General features: G+C 40.7%; 1 protein-coding gene across 1 annotated transcript in view; it reads right to left on the bottom strand.

Moving 5' to 3' along the window:
- The window catches only part of LOC145416994 (UBX domain-containing protein 7), a 276989-nt gene that overhangs the window by 44606 nt on the left and 208918 nt on the right, over positions 1-23465 (bottom strand). The window contains exon 7 of the mRNA XM_080285837.1: positions 1188-1610. Coding sequence (XP_080141963.1) covers positions 1188-1610 — 423 coding nt within the window. The remainder of the gene's footprint in view (positions 1-1187; positions 1611-23465) is intronic.

Here is a 23465-nt window from a genome sequence, read left to right as displayed (position 1 = left end):
TCCTCATTACATTCATGACATTCCACCCATTTTTACTCACCCAACAAAACCATACCACCATATCTATCTGCAGTTCCCTGCAAAAACAGCTTATTTTTACAATCCCTCCTGGCAATCATTCTGGCTGATCCTCCCTGTACCTAACTTCCTGTATACAACCAACATCCATTCATCTCCTGCTCATAGCCTCAACTACTTCCCCCACACTACCCTTCAAACTACCCACATTCCAAGATGCCACTCTGATCTCCTTGAGTGATCGAGTTTTCTCTGGCTTGCTCTGTTTTTGCTCATGTCAGTGAAAATTTAAATAAAGGGGGAGACAGACCATATCCCCATCCACCTGCACAGTCCCAAGCCCAGGCATGGGACCTGGGAACCACAGCCCACCAGCCGAGACCAGTAGCTGTAACAGTGACCTTGGGGCACCCTGCCAGGCCAGCTACAGGGACACCCTCCAAGCACACCTTGGCATTGCATTTGCCATGCCACTATGCATCCACTGATAGGCCTGCCTCCTAGGGCGCTACTCTCAGGCTCAGGCCCCTCATTATTGAGTGGAAGCGTCAGCTTGGAAACTGCAATGCCCTGTACCCTCCAGCATAGATCCAAGCTCCATCCCATCCTGGTCCCAAAAACTATGCCAGCAAAACCTGTCATGCCTCACCTCAGGTCCACCACTAAGTAATGGGGGCAAAGTTTTTGGGCTGCAAGACTTTGCTCGTGTCAACCCCTGTAATGTAATGTAATGGGGTGCATTGCATGGTATGTAAAGCTCATGTACAGTAGTGGATGAGATAGGAAGAATAGTTAGAAAAAAGTGTTTGACAAAATATGCTGGCCTAACCTCCAAGATAGTGACACAATGAAATGGTCAGAAATGGGGGATGGTCAGGATATACTGATGGCTGGTGAAGTGGGAGCTCCAGCTCTCCCAATCACTAGCATTCCCATCCTACTTGGGAGTACCACCCTGACTGGCTGGTGCTACAGCCTACTCAACACACAAGACTACTGCATTGGAGAACCTGGGCTTAATCTTTGATTTCCTGCATCTGTAGGTGAAGATTTTGCCTCACATGAATGGATAAGTAGCCACTTTATAAATTTTTACTCAGACTCTGCTCTTAATCTCAGAGAAATACCTGTCAGGTTATCGGCAGCCATCCACCAACTAAAAAACTTACCATTAGCTTGGAAGACGATGGCATGGAGACAATATCTTTTGATCCATCTGGAAGCCTCAGCATCAGATTAGATTTAGGATCTGATGATGGTCCTAAGAAAGTCTTCCAATCTTCTGCTTCCCCCTTACTGTCATGCTTATTAAGACAATTTTTATTTTCAAAATGTTTATCACTAGGTATTTTCATCCGGCATGATTCTTCAGCACCATTGAGAGCCTTGTCTTGTTTCACAGAAGAAAGAGAGTAGTCCACCTCTTCACTGTCTGAATCAAATGTTTCTAGTGCATCTGAATCCTCCTTGTCCTCCTCTTTAATTTCCACTTTTGGAGCAGAAGCCTTGCCATCGCACTCTGCCAGGGAAGCCTTAATGGCAGCCTCAATCTGAGATGCCTCATCAGCTTCAATAATGCTGTCACTGGAGTCCTGCAAAATCAGTGTGCATTAGGATTACACCAACAGCAGAACTACACATGCAGGGGAAATGGTACAAAGTCTACACTATTATCATCACTGTATTCCTGATCTTATTTCCCATCAAAAGTTGGGGAGAAGTAGGATCCAGAAACTATCCATCTAGCTATCTATTGCCAGATGCCTTAATCCCGTAACGAGTGGCCACAAACTAATTGCCTCCATGTCACCCTGTACCCCACCATTTCACTGCCCTCCTCCCAGCTCACACCCCTCTCTTTCATAACCTCTCCACTCCATCCCTCCATCTCATCCTTGGCCCCACCCTCCCACTCCTCCCCCCACCTCACTCACATACACTCTCCTCATCAGTCTCTCACTCTCCATCCTCTCCACATGGCCAAACCATCTCAGTGTGTTTCTCCTAACACTTCCTATCACATCCACATCCACATCACAACACTCTTCACTTCCTTATTTGTCAGTCTGTCTCTCCAGGTGACTCCACATGCCCCTCTCAAATAACTCATTTCCACTGCTCTCACTCTTCAATTCTGTCCCTCTAACAAGGTCCAAGCATCACTTCCATATGTTAGAGTTGGTATCACAATACTGTCATGTAGTAACTTTCTTACTTCCATGCTCACTTCACTGTTTCTTATCATTGCTTTCAAGGAACCAGCAACCTTTCTTCCTTGTAGCACCCTTTCAAGCACTTCGCCCTCTAAACTTCCATTCTTACTCATCACATTACCTAAATACTTAAATGCACTCACATTTTCCATTTCCTCCTCATCCAACCTCACTGTACACTGACTTCACCTCTCTCAAAGACCATCACTTTACTCTTTCCTACATTCAACTTTACATTCCGTTTCTTACACACTCTCCCAAACTCATTCACCAAGCCTTGCAGCTCCCCTTCGACTTAAGCAATTGTTAAACATAGAGTATGAATGTAATGCAAGTATAAGTGGCTGGGGAATGGCTAGGAGAAAGAGGAATGTGAGAAAAGAGGAAGAAACCAGTAGGATGGAAGTTGTGGAAGCAATGAAGGAAGTCAAAATGGGGAAAGCCCCAGGAATTAATGGAGTGTGTGGTGAAATGGTGAAGCATGGGGGAGAGAGAGTAGTAAATTGGTTGTGCAAGGTGTATGCAGATTGGTCTAGGAGGAAGGTAGAGGCCTGGAGGATTGGGGGTCAAGTATAATTATTCCTCTGTACAAAGGAAAAAGGGAAAAAGAAGTGTATGGTAATCATAGAGGCATTTGTCTTCTTAGTGTAATAGGAAAAGTATATGGTAGGATACTTATTGACAGAGTTAGGGAAATAACAAAGGAATCAGTTGGAGAAGAACAGGGAGGTTTTAGTAAGGGAAGAGGTTGTGTTTTTCAGATGTTCTCCAAACCTCCACGCTAAAATTTTGACGCAAGCGCGCCTGTGGACCATGAAGGAGGGAATAGATGAGGGCTGGAGGGAGAGAAAGGAGGTTGCTATCTGCAGACCAGGAGTTGTTATTTATTCATATCTGTCATTTATCCCAGTCACAACCCTGTAAATATTCATAACCTCGGCATAAAACACAAAGCATTGTTATGGCTGAAGGAAATACTCCAGTCAATGAAATGAAAGCCAACGATAAAAGCAGAAAAGCAAAGAAACATAAACTTTATTCTATATCAGTCAATATTTCTGTACCTAAACATCATATTTTAAAGTTTACAAAAAATTAGAGATCATAATAATTATTTAACACATGGGCTGCATTTCGTCTGTGATCGAGCTTTTCATTATCAGTGCATTTGACTTGTTATTATTATTTTTATTTCATTTTCATTAGTCGTTTTCGATGAGTTATTAGCCTCCATAGGCTTGCTTATTTGTGCCAATGGTTAAGAATCTATGCTCTGCTTAAAAACATGGTGTTCGTCCAGTTCATTTTGGAGAAGGTTTATATACTGGTTGTCCAGTAGGTAAAGTAGTCTGGTATCCGATAGGACACACATTCGAACCGAAACAGGGACAGGAAACAATATGGTGAGCTCCGTTAAAACAGTCTACATTATACTGATCTCCTAGAAGACATTATCAACATATCATAAAAATAACCCCATTAATACCACCACACCAGTTCTGTATGGCAGATCAAGCATTCATTTAATCTGAAAAGTGGATATAAGTGCTGCAGCAGTAACATATGAAGGTATAAGATGCGTGGGAGCACTGTTGGGCCTCAGGGAATGGGCTGTTTAGCCTTTACACGTAGTCAGAAATAGAAGGGGGAAAATGCAAATAAGTATGTGTGGTGGTCAAGTTTATCTGGACGTTAAATTGGCTGTAGGTGGTGGCGACCATCATCCACTCACTTGATGTAGTGCTGCCTACTTCTTCCTTAGCCTTTATCATTCTTTTTCTGTGCCTGCCCTACTCTCTTCCTATATCTCCCATCTTTCCTGTCACTTCTTATTGCTTTTCTTTGCTCTACAGGTGGCTTTACATTGAGTGACAAGCCAAATGGTTTCCTGTGGGCCAGGAGGCCATTTGCAGCGCTGGGTGGTACCCATATAACCAAACATATGTGCTCCCTATGTATTAACAAGTGGGTTGGTGGAGGGTTAGTGTCCCTCCCCGTAAAACAAATAACTCAAAGTCAAATGGCCACCCCTTACGGGATTATGGCATCTGGCAATAGATAGATAGATAGATCATTCTCAGATCTTTAGGGGAAAAGTTTCTAGAGAAGGGAAACAAGTTGTATGCAGCCTTCATAGATTTGGAGAAGGCATATGACAGGGTGGATAGACAAGGATTGTGGAAAGTATTAAGAATATATGGAGTAGATGAGTTGTTGAACGCTGTGAAGAATATGCATGAGGGTGCTAAGGCTACAGTGCATGTGGATCGTGAACTGAGTTAATTTTTCTATTTGAAGGTTGGATTGAAATAGCAATGTGTCATGTCACCATGGTTGTTCAATCTACATATGGATGGGGTTATAATGGAGATACAAGGTAGGGCAGTGGATGTTGAAGCAGCCCTAATGAGAGAGGGCAGTGTCCCTGTATTGTTGTTTGCAGATGATACTGTGTTGTTAATGAAAGCCACCTGAACGCCACTGAGAGAATATTTATTGCCGAGTCCGCTGACTGGACAGGATGTCACCACACCAAAAAAAACTCAGATGTACTCAATTTAAAACCATAAATAGCAGTGGAAGCCTAGCTGGAAGCACTGAAACCTAACTGAGGGGTTTCGCTCCAGGATCCCCAATGATTATAACCTACCTAACCTATTGCAAACAAAGTTGTGCAGTCCGTAGAACTGGCGCCAAAACAGTATCGTGCGTTAAGAGTTCATTAATTATTAGCACAATCGTCACCAGGGCTGCAATTTGGGATTTTTCAATATCAGTGTGGGCCAATTCGATAATGAAAAATTCACTTGGATGGATTTTTCACATGTATGAAGATACATAGGATGGGGACGGTGGATTGTCTGCTCTCTTTGATTAATCTTCTAGCCTACATAGTGCGAAATTAACAAGCCACTAATTATAGGGAGAATGATTATTTTCATATGTACTGTATTTATAATTAGTGAAGAATAAATGCATGCTTTAAGAATTTGGTATGAAAATTGAGGAATTTGATAATGTGGCCAAGTTCTGCTCTTGCAAACCTGATCATCACCTGACCATGCGATGGCGAAACACTCACTAAGGTCGGTGAGCACATGACTGCGCTTGACAGGTGTAATAGCAGGGGTCTTTGGTGGAGCCATGGTTGTGCTGCAGTATTCCACGAGACCAAAAAGAAATGCTGATGGATGAAAAGGCAACCGATCAGCAGGGCAAAGCACAGGAGACAGGCAGCTCTGCTGGTCTGTCTGGCGGCACGCAGTTTGAGTTGTCAAAATGGTGGGGATAACCATGTCAAACAACGAAAAAAGGTATAGATTTATAACTGTCTTAGCAACAAATTGTCGAATAACGATTGGTCAAAAAATGAAGGTTTAGTGTAAACTGAAGGAATATGAATTGGTAAGGTCTTTCTGCTGATAATTAAACATACATTTAGCACTCATTCTTTTGTTCATTTTTGTGTGTATTGTATATGTGAAAGAAAGAGTACTGATGCAAACAGTATTGTATTCCATTAACCCCTTAATAACCTCCGGCACTGAACAACCCATTACCGTACCGGTGTCAGTGATGTTGAATTAGCCTGAGCTACAAAAAACTGAACAATTACGGGAAGGAAATGAAGGTCACTCATATGTTTACATGACTCTACAGTACCATCCCAAGCAGTCAGGTGGTTGCTTAATCTTAGATGTTTTCGCCCATTTAACACATGCACCATAACTTTATGAACTCTTCTGTGAGTCATAGAATGGCTTTAGGAAGATAAAAAACACATTGCTAGGTGCGCCAGATGATTCTTTTCGCATCTTTAAAGAAAAATAAATTGATTTCAGGACTTAAAAAATTATTCTGGGGCCAGCCAGGGGTGCATACAAAATTCTGAACCTACGGCCACAGATGGGTTAAGCTGCTAAGTCATACATATGATTGTTTGTTTCCGGCACAATGGAAGAAACTTACTCTACATGCTCAAAGATGGATTTTGTTTCCCAATTTCCCAACATTAAGTTATTTTTGGTTATATCTATCAGGTAGAGTTAAACTAGGTTAGGTTAGGCTTAATTAAACACTTAGGACAGTCCTTTCCACAATTATGCTGACTAATCAAACAAGATCTGTCAAAGCTGAACTGCTAAAAACAACAGGGAAACAGATTTAACAAGATATGATTATTTATGGGTAAAGCATTTCAGTATCAGTGGCTCATAGCCTACACAATTACCAGTAAACGTTATTTTCAGGAAGGCATTAAGAATTGGTGAATTTCAAGAATTAGTGAGGGGGCTTGGAACAAAACCCTCGCTAATTTGGGGGGGAGGGGTTACTGTACTATATGGTACTGTACAATACCTGTACTGTAGTCAATACAGTACTATACCTGAATCTGAAAAATATAGAAACTAGGGAACATATACAAGTGTAACGACACAGTAGGCCTACAAGTCACAGATAACACCTCCTGGACTGCTGAGATGATTCAGAATATCTGCCAAAAAAAGACATTCATAAATGGGACTACAGTAATCCCCATACTATCCGGATGCCCACTTTCCGGTCACTCCACTTACCGGACATTATGGGCCTGGACCTTCAGAACCCAAAAATGGCCAAAAAAAGAAAAAAATCCCCCCAAAATCCGAATTTTTTTTCCCACCCGTAATTTGAAATTGCTGCGTGGCGCCGAACAGCTGCTTACACCACGGCCCCTTCACCCTTTCCTTCCTCCCCCCTCCCCTCTCAAGGTTGCCATTTGGTATTTTTCATTACCAAATGTGGGCCAATTTGGTAATGAAAAATTCGTTAGGTAATGAATCAGAATAATGCATTACCAAACGGATTTTTCACACGTATGAGGGTAAAAAGGATGGAGATGGTGGATTGTTTGCTCTCTCTGATTAATATGCTAGCCTACATAGCGTGAAAATAATCAACATGCTGTTAATTATAAGAAGAGTGATTACATGTACTTCCACTTGTATATATAATTAGTGAAGAATAAATGCTAGCTTTATGGATTTGGTAATGAAAAGTTAAATTTGGTAATGAAAATTGAGGAGTTTGGTAATGTGGCCGTTGCGATCTGGCAACGCTATTTCCCCATCACCAACACTCCCAACATTACTGCCTAACTTCGATTGCGAGTACATGCTTATCGTAGTGGATGCCACACGTGCTCGTTTTTTGTGAATAAACAGTGAATAAACCGCAATACCTCGCCACTAGACCACACGGAAATTTACAGTGTTGTGCAGTGTTAAGAAATTAGAATTTAGAGTGCAAAGGATTAACTGTGGAGTGCAATTTGGCAGCTGAAACTGCCATGGTGAAGTTAAGAATAATTTGCAGTGTTAAACAACTGTAACTCACAGTGCAAAGAATTAAGTGCAGCATAACACTGGATTACTGTACGTGCTTCAAGAGCATTTTCACCGATGCCAAAGCCTTAGAGAGGACGGCTACAGACGTGCTGTAAGTACCCTGGCTGAGGTGCAGTCACTTCTAATTCCTCATTCTCTGGTTCCTTTTCATTTATTTCATGTTTTATGTTCATTATTGGTGTGAAAAGGGTCTTAAATAGGTTTAAATAGGTGCTATGCATGTCCACTTGGGAGTTGTATAGGTGTTTTTCTGAGTCAGGCCAGGTTAGGGTCAATAAGTACAAGTCCAGGAGGCTGGGGCCCACTTTCTGGACGGGACCACTTTTTGGACATGCCTTTGGCTCTATTACATCGGATAGTGGAGGGATTACTGTATTTCTCAATATTGCTGAAATATCGGATCTACCAAATAATCAGCTGCTGATAATTGGATTTTTACTGTATTATTATTATTATTATTATTATTTTTTTTTTTTTTTTTTTTTTTTTTTTTTTTATGTGACCGACTCTGGGCATAGGCTTCACAGCCTGATTTCAAGGCCCAGTAGTCCTCCTACGTACCGCACACCTCTACATGTCACCACTTCGGCGCTAACACCCATCGTCCATACTGAATACATGCTAGGGCTGTCTCATATAGGACTGATGTATTGGTATTAGCGGGGGTATTTTTACGACACGTCGGCGGGTCTTCTGGTAGATCAGTAAAGTCTGATTTTATGAAATTCAAATCCTTAAACTGTTCCCTGCCTCAGCGGGATTTGAACCCGGGTCCGTCAGGACTGCAGGCCAACTCTCTACCGATTGAGCCACCGCCTCTTAATCCATGTAATTAAATGCCACTCTTATGTTGGTCAGTAATTCATAATTCCTCCAGTAATCCTGCTTATACTGTATGTTTCTCAGGCGATATCCTGTATAGTCACACCAATGTCCTTTTCTTCAAGAATGTAATTAGGGCCAACATCGAATCCTGGGGCACTCCAGTGGTTACCTTTTCCCACTGGGAAAATTTGTATCCTTTTATGGATCTCATTGGTCTTCCTATCAAGTAATTTTCCATCCATTTCAACAATTTCCCATGTACACCTCCATAGGTTTTCAGTTTCCATAATAATCTTCTGTGTGGCAATCTACAAAAAGCCTTCTTTAAATCCAGGTAAATACAGTCTACCCATCCTTCCCATTCTTGAACAATGTTTATCACTGTGCTACAGAATCTCAGCAAGTTCGTTACACAAGACAACCCTTCTCTAAATCCAAATTGCTTGGATGTTATCATCATATGCCCTTCAAGGAAGTTTATCCATCTTTTTATAATGACATTTTCACGTAGTTTGCAAACTATACGTGAGGGACACCGGCCTGTAGTTAAGCAGATCCTCCTTGTCACAACCTTTATAAACTGGAATTATATTCGCTCTTCTCCATTCAGAAGGTAGCTCCTCACTTTTTATGGAAAACCTTATAATATCATAGACAGGCCAAATTAACTGGTCTGCACATTCTTTCAAGACCCAACCAGCAACTTTATCTGGTCCCATTGCCTTCTCAAATCTGTATCTTTCATCACCTGTGTGTGTGTGTGTGTGTGTGTGTGCGTGTGCGTGTGTGTGTGTGTGTGTGTGTTCTTACCTACCAAATTGTTCTTAACTAATTGTATCTTTACAGGAATGAGTCAAGCTCGTACTGTCCCATGTCTTAAACCATATTTATCGTACATATCCTTAAATTTATGAACTGTTTTGGCACACACTATTTCATTTGGCAGTGCATTCCACTGATCAATTGCTCTATTTGGGAAACTAAATTTCCTTACATCTTTATCGCCTCTCTTTTTATGCAATTTTTTGCAATGTCCTCTTCCTGATGCATCCCCATAGGTTATGTAATCATTTATCTTTATTTTCTCCTTCCTTGATATGTATTTATATAGCATAATCATGTCTCCTCTTTTCCTTCTCTCCTGTAGTGCAGGCAGATTCAGTTTTTCTAGTCTTTCTTCGTACCTTGGATCCCTTAAGCTTGGTACTCATCTTGTAGCGGCCCTTTGAACTTTTTCAATCTTATCTATTTGTTTTTTTAAAGGAAGACTTCACACTACTGATGCATATTCTAGGGTTGGTCTCATGAATGATGTTATTATTTTTCTTAGCATGTCTTCATCTATGTATGTGAATGCTATTCTCATACACTCAAACCTCGATTTAAGGGACCTCCATTTAGGAGATTTCAGATTTAAGGGACACCATATTCTACCTGACAAACAGACAAGACCATTCAAAAGTGATAGGTAATGTCTAGGTTATGCACATTAATATGTTTCTTTATACGGTACCTGTAAAATAATTTTCATAATCATATAAATAAGAAAGGTGAAACAATCATTGCATTTCATAATAAGATTGTCTTCATATGTGGTAAAACAATGGGCATTTTCAAGTAAGGGACAAGTTGATTCCCCATTTAGTCCCTTAAATCGAGGTTTGAGTGTATTTGCAAGCAGTGTATACATGTTCCGTACCATCTCACTGATGTGGTCAGCCGGATATAATCTGTTATTAACCCTCTCGCGCACGGTAAGTTTCAGTAAGTTTTCCGGCGCACGACTTTATCTGCGAAGCCGCCCGGCCCGCCTGCCCACGCACGGCAAATAACACGTATTCTCTCCTTATTTTCGCCACCCAAACATCAATATACTGCCACGAAACCTATGTTATCTTATTCGTCGATGTTTGTTCTAGCTGATAAGCAACAAAAAAAAAACAAGAAAACAGGAAAAAACAACATTAGGCGGCCGTGAATAAATTCACTACATCACGTTCACTTCCCAACATCACCATTCAAATGTTTTTCATCATACAGGAAAATGTTATTAGAAGTTTTGATTGAGAATTTCATCAGCTTTCTAAAGAGACAATCCAGTGTTGATACAATTTGTAGTTTTCGAGAAAATAGCCAAAAACTGAAAGCCAATATTTAAAAAAATCAAGGAGCTATAATTCTGAACATTTCTCACATGTTATGTTTTTATTGCATAATATTATGCAGAATTTCACCAGCTTTCTAATGACCTAAAAATGGTTTCAATACGCCTCATAGTTCTCGAGTAAATCGCCAAAAACAACTGGGAACTCACGTCCGTACGTCACTTTCGTGAGGTGTGCACAGCATACGCAATATTCCCGCCTACGTACCGACGAATTCTTATCATAGATATTACATTGTTATGTCTTGTACATACGTAGAATTTACTGCTCTTTATCATGGTTCTTACAGGAAATCGATACTTCCAATGGTTTTCGAGGAATTGGCCGACAAAGTGAGATTACTCCTCCGAGCACTTTCGACTTTACCGAAACAGTCTGTTCTCCAACTTTTCCAACAGAAAATGCTCCCAGAGGCTTATATTCTGCAAATGAACATACGTAGAATTTACTGCTCTTTATCATGGTTCTTACGGGAAATTGATACGTCCAATAGTTTTGGAGTAATTGGACGACAAACGTAGAATACTCCTCCTCACCCACACGAGAGATAAAAAACATTCTTTCCCTGCCTCACCCACAGCTACATATTTTCACTTGTTACGTTATATTATTTTCTTTTTTTTACTCAAAGTATACACGTACAATATCGTAAGGTTTTTTATAGTCCTGTCAGAAACTCGACATGACCACTAGTCTTTTTGCTAAGTTCTGATACTGAAGCTGAACTTTCTTCCATCTCATATGTGTGTATGTAAAAAACATTACTTATTTGTGTAAAAAATATTGAACTATAGAAATAGGTCAATATACAAATCAACAAAATATGGATTACTCACTTCCTCCAGAGATGTTGAGATGATGGCAGTAGCTTAAGATGAGGAGTTATGTGGTGTGTGAGGGTGTGCGTGTGTGGGTGAGTGTGTGTGCGTGTGTGTGTGTGCGTGTGTGTGTGTGTGTGTGTGTGTGTGTGTGTGTGTGTGTGTGTGTGTGTGTGTGTGTGTGTGTGTGTGTGTGTTTGTGTGGGTGAGTGTGCATGTGTGTGTATTTACCTATTTGTAGTATACAGGAATTGAGCAATGCTCGTGTTGTCCTGTCTCCATATCCACATTTATCAAGTCTACCTTTACACACATGAATGTTTTTCTCATGCACCACCTCTTTGTCTAAGTCGTTCCAAATATTTAAGAATATACCTAATTGTGATATACACGGAATGTACTATGCTCGTGGGTTTCCGTCGCTGTTTCTCAATAAGTCGAATTTAACTTTAAACTCGTTTAAGTTTTTAGACTGGACGATCTCTTTGTCCATGCTATTCCATAAGTCTATACTTCTGTAAGGAAAGCTATATTTCTTGATATCCTTCAAGCAGCTTGACTTTTTCAATTTCATTCCATGTCCTCTTGTTGCTCTCTTATCCCATACAAACAGATCTTCTTTGTCAATTTTATCTACTCCCACCATGGTCCTGAACACCGCAATCATGTCTCCCCTCTTTCTCCTTTCCTCTAACGAAGGCAAATCCAGTTTTTCCAGCCTCTCTCTGTATGACAGGTCTGTCAGACTGGGGACCATCTTGGTTGCTGTTCTTTGTATTCTCTCAATCTTGTTTATATCTTTCTTTTTGTGTGGCGACCACACTACCGCTGCATATTCTAACCTGGGGCGGATCATGGCCACTATCAATTTTTTCATCATTTCCTCATCCATATAATGAAATGCTACTCTTATGTTAGTCAAGAGCTTATAAGTCTCTCCAACTATCTTGTTAATGTGCTTTTCTGGTGACAAACTATCTTGGACCAGCACTCCCAAATCTTTCTCTTCTCTCCTTTTTGTGATTAATTCATTACCCAAAAAATAATTCAGTGATGGTCTCCTGGTACTTTTACCCATTTCCAATATTTTACATTTCTTTACATTAAATTTCATTTCCCACGTCCGGCTCCAATTGTGTATCCTATCCAAATCCTCCTGCAGTATTTTACAATCCTCCTCAACCTCTATCTTCCTCAAGATCTTTACATCATCAGCAAACAGACTCGCATAACTGTTCACTCCATCTACCATATCATTTACGTAAATCAGGAACATTACTGGCGCCAACACTGAGCCTTGAGGGACTCCACTTGTTACTTCCCTCCATCCAGACATCTTTTCCTTTATTACTGTCCTCATTTGTCTCTCTCTCAAAAAGTCTCTCATCCATTCCAGAAGTTTCCCCTTTAGTCCTCCTATATATTCTAGTTTCCACATTAGTCTCTTATGAGGTACCTTGTCAAAGGCCTTCTCTAAGTCTAAGTACACACAATCCACCCAACCATGTCTCTCCTGTACCACATCAATCGCTCTTGAGTAAAAGCTCAACAAGTTTGAAACACATGACCTTCCACTTCTGAATCCAAACTGACATTCAGCCAAAATATTCATCTCTTCCAGATATTTTATCCATCTGTCTTTCAGGATTCTCTCACACAATTTTGCGACCATGCTGGTTAGAGACACTGGTCTATAATTCAGGGGTTCTTCCCTGTTTCCTCCCTTGTAAATTGGTACCACATTTGCCCTCTTCCATTCTTTTGGCACTTTCCCCTCTTCCAGTGAGCATACAATTAAGCTGTGAATTTTATCCGCCAGTTGTTCTCTGCATTCCTTCAGTACCCAATTAGAAATTCCATCAGGTCCTGGGGCTTTCCTTACATCTTGAGTTTCCAGTAATTTATACACTTCCTGCACCTCCACTTTTATATCTTTCATCACCGGAACATTTCTAATCACTCCCTCCCCTTCCACAAGCTCCTTTTCTTTAGTGAAAACTGACTGGAAACGTTTGTTCATTATTTCTGCTTGCATTGCCGCATCCTTAAAGACCTCTCCATCTACTTTCAGCTTGGTGATTCCTTCCTTTTGTTTCAGTTTGCCATTAACAAATCTATAAAACAGTTTGGGTTCATCCTTGCATTTGTCAATTATACCTTTTTCAAAATTCCTCCACAGGCAGGATTGGATGAATCAGAGAAAGATAGATTTTGGGATGATTTAATACGTGTAGTGGGTGGTATGCGGGATGATGAGATAGTGATTTTGGGAGGGGACTTAAATGGTCATGTAGGTGAAGCAGCACAAGGTTATGAAGGAGTGCATGGGGGATGTGCATATGGTCTAAGGAATGCAGAAGGGGAAAGGATACTCGAGTTTGGGGAGGCAACGGACATGATTGTGTGCAACACATATTTTAGGAAAAGAGACAGTAGGTTAATTACGTATGAGTCTGGGGGAAATAGCAGTCAGATAGATTATTTTCTGGTTAGGAGGGCCGATAGGAGGTTAGTGAGGGATGTTAAAGTTATAGGAAGTGAGGAGTGTGTGCAGCAGCACAAACTATTGATTTGTGATATGGTGCTTAAAGAACAAGTGATGAAAAAGAGGACTTATGTACCTAGGAGGAAAATATGGAAGCTGAAAAACCAAGTAGTAAGGGATGCCTTCTATAGCGAGTTGAGGAGAGTGGTGGCTGAACAGGGAGCTGTAGACAGAGGCGTTAATGAACAGTACAGAACCCTCAAGAACAATTTCTTGAGAGTTACTGATGTAACATGCGGCTGGACAAGTGGACCACCAAGACATAAAGTAACTTGGTGGTGGGATGAGGGTGTAGAAGCTGCAATTAAGGAGAAAAGAAGGCTTTTCCGGGAATGGAAGAAGGGTGGTAGCAAAGAGGAATATTTGGCTGCCAAGCGTAGGGCTAGGAGAGAGGTATACAGGGCAAAGTCTGAGTCACAAAGACAATTACTTGATAACCTAAATCATGGGGAAAGGAAAAATATATTTAGGGTGGCAGGTCAGGTGAAGAGGGATAATCGGGATATCATAGGTGAGCAGTGTGTGAAGAATGATGAAGGAAGGGTAGTGGTGAACAGTGAGGATATTAAAGATGCATGGAGAGAGCATTATAACCGGTTGTTGAATGAGGAGTTTGACTGGGACAGGGAAGGTTTGGAGCCAGCAGATCCAGTGTCTGGCCCTTGGCCTTTGATTGATACTGCTACTGTGAGTGAGGCAATAGGCAGGATGAGGGTGGGGAAGGCAGCAGGTGTGTCTGGGTTGACTGCCGAAATGTTGAAGGCCTCAGGCGATATAGGGGTGAATTTAGTCACTGACCTGATAAATAGGATTATTTATGAGTGTGTTGTCCCAGATGATTGGCTGAAGAGTGTAATTGTAAATGTGTATAAAGGGAAGGGTGATGCCCTGGAAAGAGGGAATTATAGAGGTATAAAGCTTTTGGATCAGATAATGAAGGTAATGGAGAGAGTTTAAGAAGGTATGATTAGAGAAAGAGTGAATATTGATGAGATGCAGTTTGGGTTTATGCCAGGTAGGGGGACCACTGATGCCATATTCATTGTTAGACAGCTTCAGGAAAAATATATTGGTAGGAGAAGCAATCTTTATTTTGTTTTTGTTGATTTGGAAAAGGCCTTTGACAGAGTCCCTAGAGAGGTGGTGAAGTGGGCAATGAGAAAGCTTGGCTTGGAGGAGTGGCTGGTTAGGGTGGTTATGGCCATGTATGTGGGTGCTCACACCCAGGTGAGAGTGAATGGAGATTTGAGTGATGAGTTTTCCGTGAATGTTGGTGTGCATCAGGGGTCAGTCTTGAGTCCCATGTTGTTTATCATGGTACTTGAAGCCCTTTCACGTGACTTTAGAAACGGACTCCCGTGGGAGTTGTTGTATGCTGATGATTTGGTGTTGATTGCAGAGAATGAGGGGGAGGCGGAGGAAAGGTTTAGGAAGTGGAGAGATGGTATGGGGCATAAGGGTTTAAGGGTAAATGCAGATAAAACAAAAGTGATGATATCTAGGGTTGGTGGCGGTACTGTCAAAGACGAGGGAGAGTGGCCATGTGCAGTTTGCCACAAGGGTGTGGGAAGTAATTCCATCTTGTGCGGTGTGTGTGATAAATGGGTGCATAAGAGATGTAGTGGTATCAGAGGTAGACTGCGAGATAATGCTGATTTTACGTGTACAGCGTGCCGGGGGGAGCAGGTGGAGATCGTCAGACGTGAAAGGATTGAACTTGCTGGTGAATCTCTTGAGTGTGTGGAAGAGTTTTGTTATTTAGGAGACATGTTGTGTGCTGGAGGTGGGGCTGGAGCTAGCTCTGTGGCTAGGGTGAGAAGTGGTTGGAAGAAGTTCAGGGAGCTCTTGCCTCTCCTGACATTGAGGGGGCTCTCCCTACGTGCTAAGGGGTCTTTGTATGCAGCGTGTGTTAGGAGTGTAATGCTGTATGGCAGTGAGACCTGGGCAGTGAAGGAGGAAGACATTCGCCGGCTCAGACGTACAGAAATGACAATGATTAGGTGGATGTGCAGTGCGTCCCTGCGTCCAAGGCCTGGAGGGGCTGGGTTTACAATGGAAGAGTTGAGAGGTAGGATGGGACTGAAGTGTATTGGTGTTGTGATGAGGAGAGGTAGATTGAGGTGGTTTGGACATGTGGAGAGGATGGGGGATGATAATTGGGTGAGGAAGGTGAGAAGTGTTAATATTGGGGGTGGGGTTATGAGGGGTAGACCGAGAAAGACATGGGACGAGGTCATTAAGTGTGACCTTAGGGTTAAGGGACTGAACAGGGAGGCTGCAATGGATCGTGCAGCGTGGAGAGCCGCCATTAGGTGACCAAGGCCGACACATGCAAGCATGTTGGAGCCTTTAAAAACGAAAACGAAAACTTTCTTCTTCCCTACGTATTCTTGTGTATTCGTTTCTTGTTATTTTATATTCTTCCTTTGTTCTGTCGTTACCTCTCTTTCTCCAATTGTTCCACGCCTTATCTCTCTCTTTTTTGGCTATCATACACCTTCTATTAAACCACTCGTTTTTCCTGTTTTCTTTCCCTCTTACTCTTGGTACAAATTTTTCCACTCCCAAATTATAGAGGTCTAGAAAGATATCCCACTTCCTCTGTATCGTTTCTCTGAATTTTCTCCAATCCGCATTTTCAAAAAAGTTTCTCAATCCTGTAAAATTTGCTTTGCCAAAGTTGTATCTTCCCTGTCTATGAAGCTCGTCTCTTGGCTCGATGTTTCCTATTAACATCTGGAACTCAATGACCACGTGATCACTTTTTCCCAAAGGACAGAGATATTCCAATGATTCTATTACATCGGGTTCTTTGGTGAACAGTAAATCTAACCTTGTGTGTGTGTCTGTGGCTGTGGCGTATTTTCTTCTCTCCTTGCGATACATTTGCCTAAAACACATGCGATGCACACAATAGATTTCTCCATGAACATTCGCTGCACGACATACGTATGTATATATGGCTGTGGCATATTTCTTGTCTCTGACACTTGCGTTATGTTTTAGCTAAGTCAGTCAATGCATGAAATATTTCTCTGTGAACACTCGCTGCACTATTTTATATTTCACACTAAACCATAGGCAATATAAAACACTATCACATGATTCCATCCCAACCTCGTCTATTATTCCCGACTCTATGGCGCACGTGACTGCCTGTTTCCTTAGTGACTGTTGCATATCTCTATGGCATGCATAATGCCTGCTATGGTAGGTCAGTTATTTCACCAATCCAGGTATCGCTCACCTATGCTACGCACCTAAACGAACACTCGCAGCATGTTTGACGTATATTTCACACAATTCCATACGCATTTTCACTATCAGAATCACAATAAATCCATCCCTAAACACCTCTAATTCTCCCTTCCCGACTATGAAAACTGTACGTGATGCCTGCCCCATTCCACACTACGGTTTATGGCATCCATAACGCTAACTAGTTCCATAATTTCACCAAGCCAGCCACAATATCTTTCACACAAAATACAGTTTAGGCATTGGCTTCATTATATACGTATTTGTCATCATGCCATAGGGCCTTGAGGGGGGGGGGGGCGAGAGGCGAAACCCTGCAACAATGAACAAGCATATCGCCTCTAAGTCTAACGATTGCTAATGGACACAATTCCTTTTCGTGACATATACCTATGTTCGTTCCATCAACAATATCACATACAAATATGCTCACAAATATTGGCTTATCACACTGAGTCCATAGGGGCTTCGGCTCGGGCAGGAGGGGGAAAATTAGTAAGAGTTTAAAGGGACAGTACATGCGACGCAACCTCACTGCCTGGCTGCTTGGAAGAGACTGAGGTTTATCACTATGTGCTGGGCCCCGTGAGGCAGCTCAGTGTTGCCAATGCCTTACCACGGTAAAGCGCTACACTCGCTACAAAGCGTCCAAATTTGACACAAATTGGCCAGAAACTTAATTTTTGGCAAATTCTTTTGTGCTTAGAAAAGCAATTCGAGTGGCTGAACATCTTTAGAACAATCAACATGAAAAGCAAATCGCGTGAGTGACCCTGAGAGGGTTAATAATCACACCTAGGTCCTTCTCTCCTCCTGATGTGTGCAGGGTTTTATTTCCTAACTTATAATACCAATCAGGTCTTTTTCCACTGTTACCAAACTTGATTTCATGACACTTGTCCACATGGATTTCCACTTCCCATGTATTGCTCCATTCATGAAATTTATTTAACTCATCTCATAACTCTTTACAAGAGTCTGCATCAATAATTGTCCTGTATATTTCTGCATCACCAGCAAACAAATTTAGATAGCTTTCATTTCCAATGTTGCTATCTATATCATTTATATACACTAAAAACATGGCTGGTGCCAGCACTGAGCCCTGTGGAACTCCGCTAGTCACTTCCCTCCATGATGAATAATTTCCCCTTAGTACTGTTCTCATTTCTCTTTTTTTGAGAAAATTTTCCATCCAACAATACAGTTTGTCTTGGATTCCTCCTTGATGGTACAATTTCCATAAAAGTCTTTGGTGCGGTACTCTGTCAAATGCTTTCTTGAAATCTAAATAGATACTGTCCATCCATCCTTCTCTTTTCTGTAATGTTTCTGTTACTTTATCATAGTAGTTCAACAGATCAGTAACACAGGATTTTCCTTTTCTGAAACCAAACTGTCTTTCTGTTATCATATTGTGTTCTTCCAGATGATTAACCCAAACTTTTCTTATCAGGTTTTCTATTATCTTGCTTACAACACTGCTTAGTGATACTGGTCGGTAGTTGAGTGGATTTTGTCTATTCCCTTTCTTGAATAATGGAACAATGTTTGCTTTCTTCCAAATATCAGGTAGTTTACCTTGTCTCAAGGATTTCTTGAAAATTAAAGAAAATGGTTTACTTAACTCCACTGCATATTCATGAAGCACCCAACATGAAATTTCATCAGGACCATTTGCTTTTCCTTTGTCTAATTTACTAAACTCCTCCTGTATTTCTTTTTCTGATATTTGTATATCTGGTAATATGTGTCGGCATGCATGTTCCATATCATCCCTCGCAAAATTTTTTGCTTCTGTAAAAATTGATTGGAAATTCTTATTTCGTGCTTCACAAACATCCTTCTCTTGTGTATAGGTGATCCCCTCATCTGTAATGGATTGTATTTTATCTTTTACTTTAGTTTTGCTTCTGATGTAGCTGTAAAATAGCTTCAGTTGATCACTATATTTATTTATCATATCCTCCTCAAACTGTTTTTGGGTTTCCCTCCTTATTCTTGTATAATCGTTTCCTTCCTATTTATAGTTGTTATATGCCCTTTCACTATTGTGTCTTCTGTATCTATTCCACAACAAATCTCTTTTTCTTTTGATTTTTTACATTCTGTATTGAACCATTTCTTTATTTTCTTTTCTTCTTCTTTGTGCTGTGGAATATACTTCTGGACTCCTATTTCATAAAGTTCACAGAATTTTTTATATATAGCATTTAAATCTTGTCCTTTAAGCTCCTTTTCCCAATCAGTTTCTAAGAAGTACTTCTTTAGGTCATGATAGTTTCCCTTTTTATAATTTAGACTCTTTTTATAACTTTCATTGCTGTTAACTATGTCATATGCAATCCTGAAGTTGAAATTTAGTACTGCATGGTCGCTTTTGCCAAATGGAGGGTGATACATTAAATTATCGATACAGTAAAACCTCACTATATTGGACTAATTGGGGCCCAAGCCAGTCTGAAAAAAGCGAAAGTCCGATAAAAGCGACATCAGGACTCCTCCCTGGACTTCCTCCTCCTTGCGTTATGCACAGAGGCTTGCTTGTCATTCATGCATTTATTCTCTCTCTCTCTTTCTCTCTCTCTCTCTCTGGGCACTTCCATTTTACTTCACATATTTTTGTCTTCGTGGTCACCTTCATCTTCACCTTCCCATTCATTTTTACCATCACTTTCAGTTCACTCTGACATTCACATTCACTTTCATATTCTCTTCCATGCTCATTTCACAGTCACCTGCACCTTCACACTCACTTTCACTATCACTCATTTTGAATTTCCCATTCACCTTCACTTGCAACCTGCCTTTCTCATTTTCACATTTCTATCTATCTATCTATCTATTGCCAGAAGCCATAATCCCGTACAGGGTGGCCATTTGACTCCGAGTTACTTATTTTACAGGGAGGGGCACTAACCCTCCACCAACCCACCTGACACGTACGGAGCATGTATGGTTTGGTTATATGGTTACCACCCAGCATTGTAAATGGTTTCTTGGCTTGCAGGAAACCATTTGGCTTGTCACTCAATGTAAAGCCACCTGTAATGGAAAGAAAAGCAATAAGTAGTGACAGGAAAGATGGGAGAAATAGGAAGAGAGTAGGGCATGCACAGAAAAAGAATGATAAAGGCTAAGCAAGAAGTAGGCAGCACTACATCAAGTGAGTGGATGATGGTCGCATTCACTCACCTTCACTTCTGCCCTCCCTTCGTTTACTATCACATTCACCTCCACCTTCAATCACACATTCACTTTCTCTTTCACCTTCACTTTCACTATCAACTTTTCTTTCACCTATACTTTCACCTTCTTTTTCACTTTTACAATCATTTTCACCTTCACTTTCACCTTCATTTTCTCCTTGGCCTTTACTTTCACCTTCATTTTCTCCATCTTCACTTTTACATTCAGTTTCACCTTCACTTTCATTTTCACCCTCACTTTCACCTTCACATTCAGCCTCCCTTTCATTTTCACCTTCACATTTACTCTCACCTTCACTTTTACCTTCCATCTTCACCTTCACTTTCACTTGACTTCACTTTCACATTCACTTTTACTTTTACTTTCACTGTCACATTCACCCTCACTTTCACCTTCCACCTTCACTTTCACTTTTTACTTTCACCTTCACCTTCACTTTTGCCTTCACTTTCACTTTCACACTACCTTCAGTTTCACCTTCACAATGCCTTCACTTTTTCATTCACTTTCACCTCTCACGGAGACAGAGAGAAGGGGAGGAAATATAGGAGAGAGAGAGAGGGAGAGAGAGAGAGAGAGAGAGAGAGAGAGAGAAGGGACCAAGGTTATGACTATCTCCCTCATTTGTTTATGTCAAGGGGATGCCACTTGTCATTTCTGTATTTATTCTCTCTCTCTCTCTCTCTCTCTCTCTCACACCAGAGAGGGACGGGGAGGAAGGGAAGGTATGGAGGAGGAGAGAGAGGAGTGACCGATGTTATGGTATCTCCTTCGTTTGTTTGTTTAATCGTTTATTCCAAGAGAGGACTGCTTCTGGCTTTATTGGACTTTTCCTGACGCATAAGAATTTAGTCAACTTGGCTCCTCGAGTCCGATAAAAGCGAATTCCGCTATACTGAAGTCCGTTATATTGAGGTTTTACTGTATCGTTTTCTTGCCTAGTAAATATAAGATTTACCACTAAGGGTACATCGAGTCCTCTTTTTCTGGTGCTTTCCCTTACATGTTGCGCTAGGAAAAACTCCTGCACAAGATCCAGGAGCTTTTGGTCCCAACAGCTTTCTTGGCTTATTATATCTAATGTATTCCAATTTATATTTGTATTAAAATCTCCATTTAGTATAATTCTTTCTGATTTCTCTTCAGTTCTATGTAGTAATGCTCTTAAACTCTGAATTGTACTCTCTGCCAGATCCTCATATTTGCCTCTTTCCCATGTCTTTGATCTGTGTGGCAAGTACAAATTGGCTACAATAACTTTCCCTTCAGATGTACTGATCTCTACTGCAGTCAGTTCTACTTGTGAGGGTATATCTAGTTCTATTTCTTTGACTTTTAGATTTTTCTTTGTTCATATTATAATTCCATCTCCTTCTTTTAAGTTCCTATCTCTTCTCCATATATTGTATTCCTCTAAGTTTAGGATGTCATTTGATATCCTTGGTGTTATTTTGTTTCACTTAAGCATATTATATGTGGTTCATTTTCTCTGATATAATCATTTATCTTTAATAATTTAGATACCATTCCATCCACATTTGCATACATCAACTTAATCATCTTATTTACATTCTTGTCATGGCTTGGTTCTATTACCTTCCTCCTTTTTATTCACTCCTGTTTATGTACCACTTCTGAACCTGCAATCTGATTACTTTGTAAAAAAATGTATTTTTCTCCTCCTCTGATCTTCCCGCATTCTTTGTTTTTGCTTCCTCCCTCATCTTTTTTAATAATTCCAGTTCTTCTTGAGTTAGGCATCTTTTATCCAAACATTTTAGAATTCCTCTTTTTCCATGCGTTTCTTTGCATTTTTTATCTCCTTCTCCACAGTGTCTACACTCTGGAAAGTTACCTTTACAGGCCTTGACATATTTCTCTCATATTTCCTTGATGTTTTGTGTTCCTCTATGTCTTTATTACAGATTTCCTCTGATACTTCCTTCAATATGCTCATTACATTTGACATTTTTTTGTCTCTCGATACTTTGTTTTTTATTTCTTCCTCATCAATACCAGTGTGTGTGTGTGTGTGTGTGTGTGTGTGTGTGTGTATTTACCTATTTGTAGTATACAGGAATTGAGCAATGCTCGTGTTGTCCTGTCTCCATATCCACATTTATCAAGTCTACCTTTACACACATGAATGTTTTTCTCATGCACCACCTCTTTGTCTAAGTCGTTCCAAATATTTAAGAATATACCTAATTGTGATATACACGGAATGTACTATGCTCGTGGGTTTCCGTCGCTGTTTCTCAATAAGTCGAATTTAACTTTAAACTCGTTTAAGTTTTTAGACTGGACGATCTCTTTGTCCATGCTATTCCATAAGTCTATACTTCTGTAAGGAAAGCTATATTTCTTGATATCCTTCAAGCAGCTTGACTTTTTCAATTTCATTCCATGTCCTCTTGTTGCTCTCTTATCCCATACAAACAGATCTTCTTTGTCAATTTTATCTACTCCCACCATGGTCCTGAACACCGCAATCATGTCTCCCCTCTTTCTCCTTTCCTCTAACGAAGGCAAATCCAGTTTTTCCAGCCTCTCTCTGTATGACAGGTCTGTCAGACTGGGGACCATCTTGGTTGCTGTTCTTTGTATTCTCTCAATCTTGTTTATATCTTTCTTTTTGTGTGGCGACCACACTACCGCTGCATATTCTAACCTGGGGCGGATCATGGCCACTATCAATTTTTTCATCATTTCCTCATCCATATAATGAAATGCTACTCTTATGTTAGTCAAGAGCTTATAAGTCTCTCCAACTATCTTGTTAATGTGCTTTTCTGGTGACAAACTATCTTGGACCAGCACTCCCAAATCTTTCTCTTCTCTCCTTTTTGTGATTAATTCATTACCCAAAAAATAATTCAGTGATGGTCTCCTGGTACTTTTACCCATTTCCAATATTTTACATTTCTTTACATTAAATTTCATTTCCCACGTCCGGCTCCAATTGTGTATCCTATCCAAATCCTCCTGCAGTATTTTACAATCCTCCTCAACCTCTATCTTCCTCA

The sequence above is a fragment of the Coenobita brevimanus genome, chromosome 108 (genome assembly GCF_032717465.1).
Source record: "Coenobita brevimanus isolate Jiangsu-jjx chromosome 108, ASM3271746v2, whole genome shotgun sequence".
Taxonomy (NCBI): Eukaryota; Metazoa; Arthropoda; class Malacostraca; order Decapoda; family Coenobitidae; genus Coenobita; species Coenobita brevimanus.
Note: the sequence above shows the minus strand (reverse complement) of the source record. Positions and strands in the feature narration are given on the sequence as shown.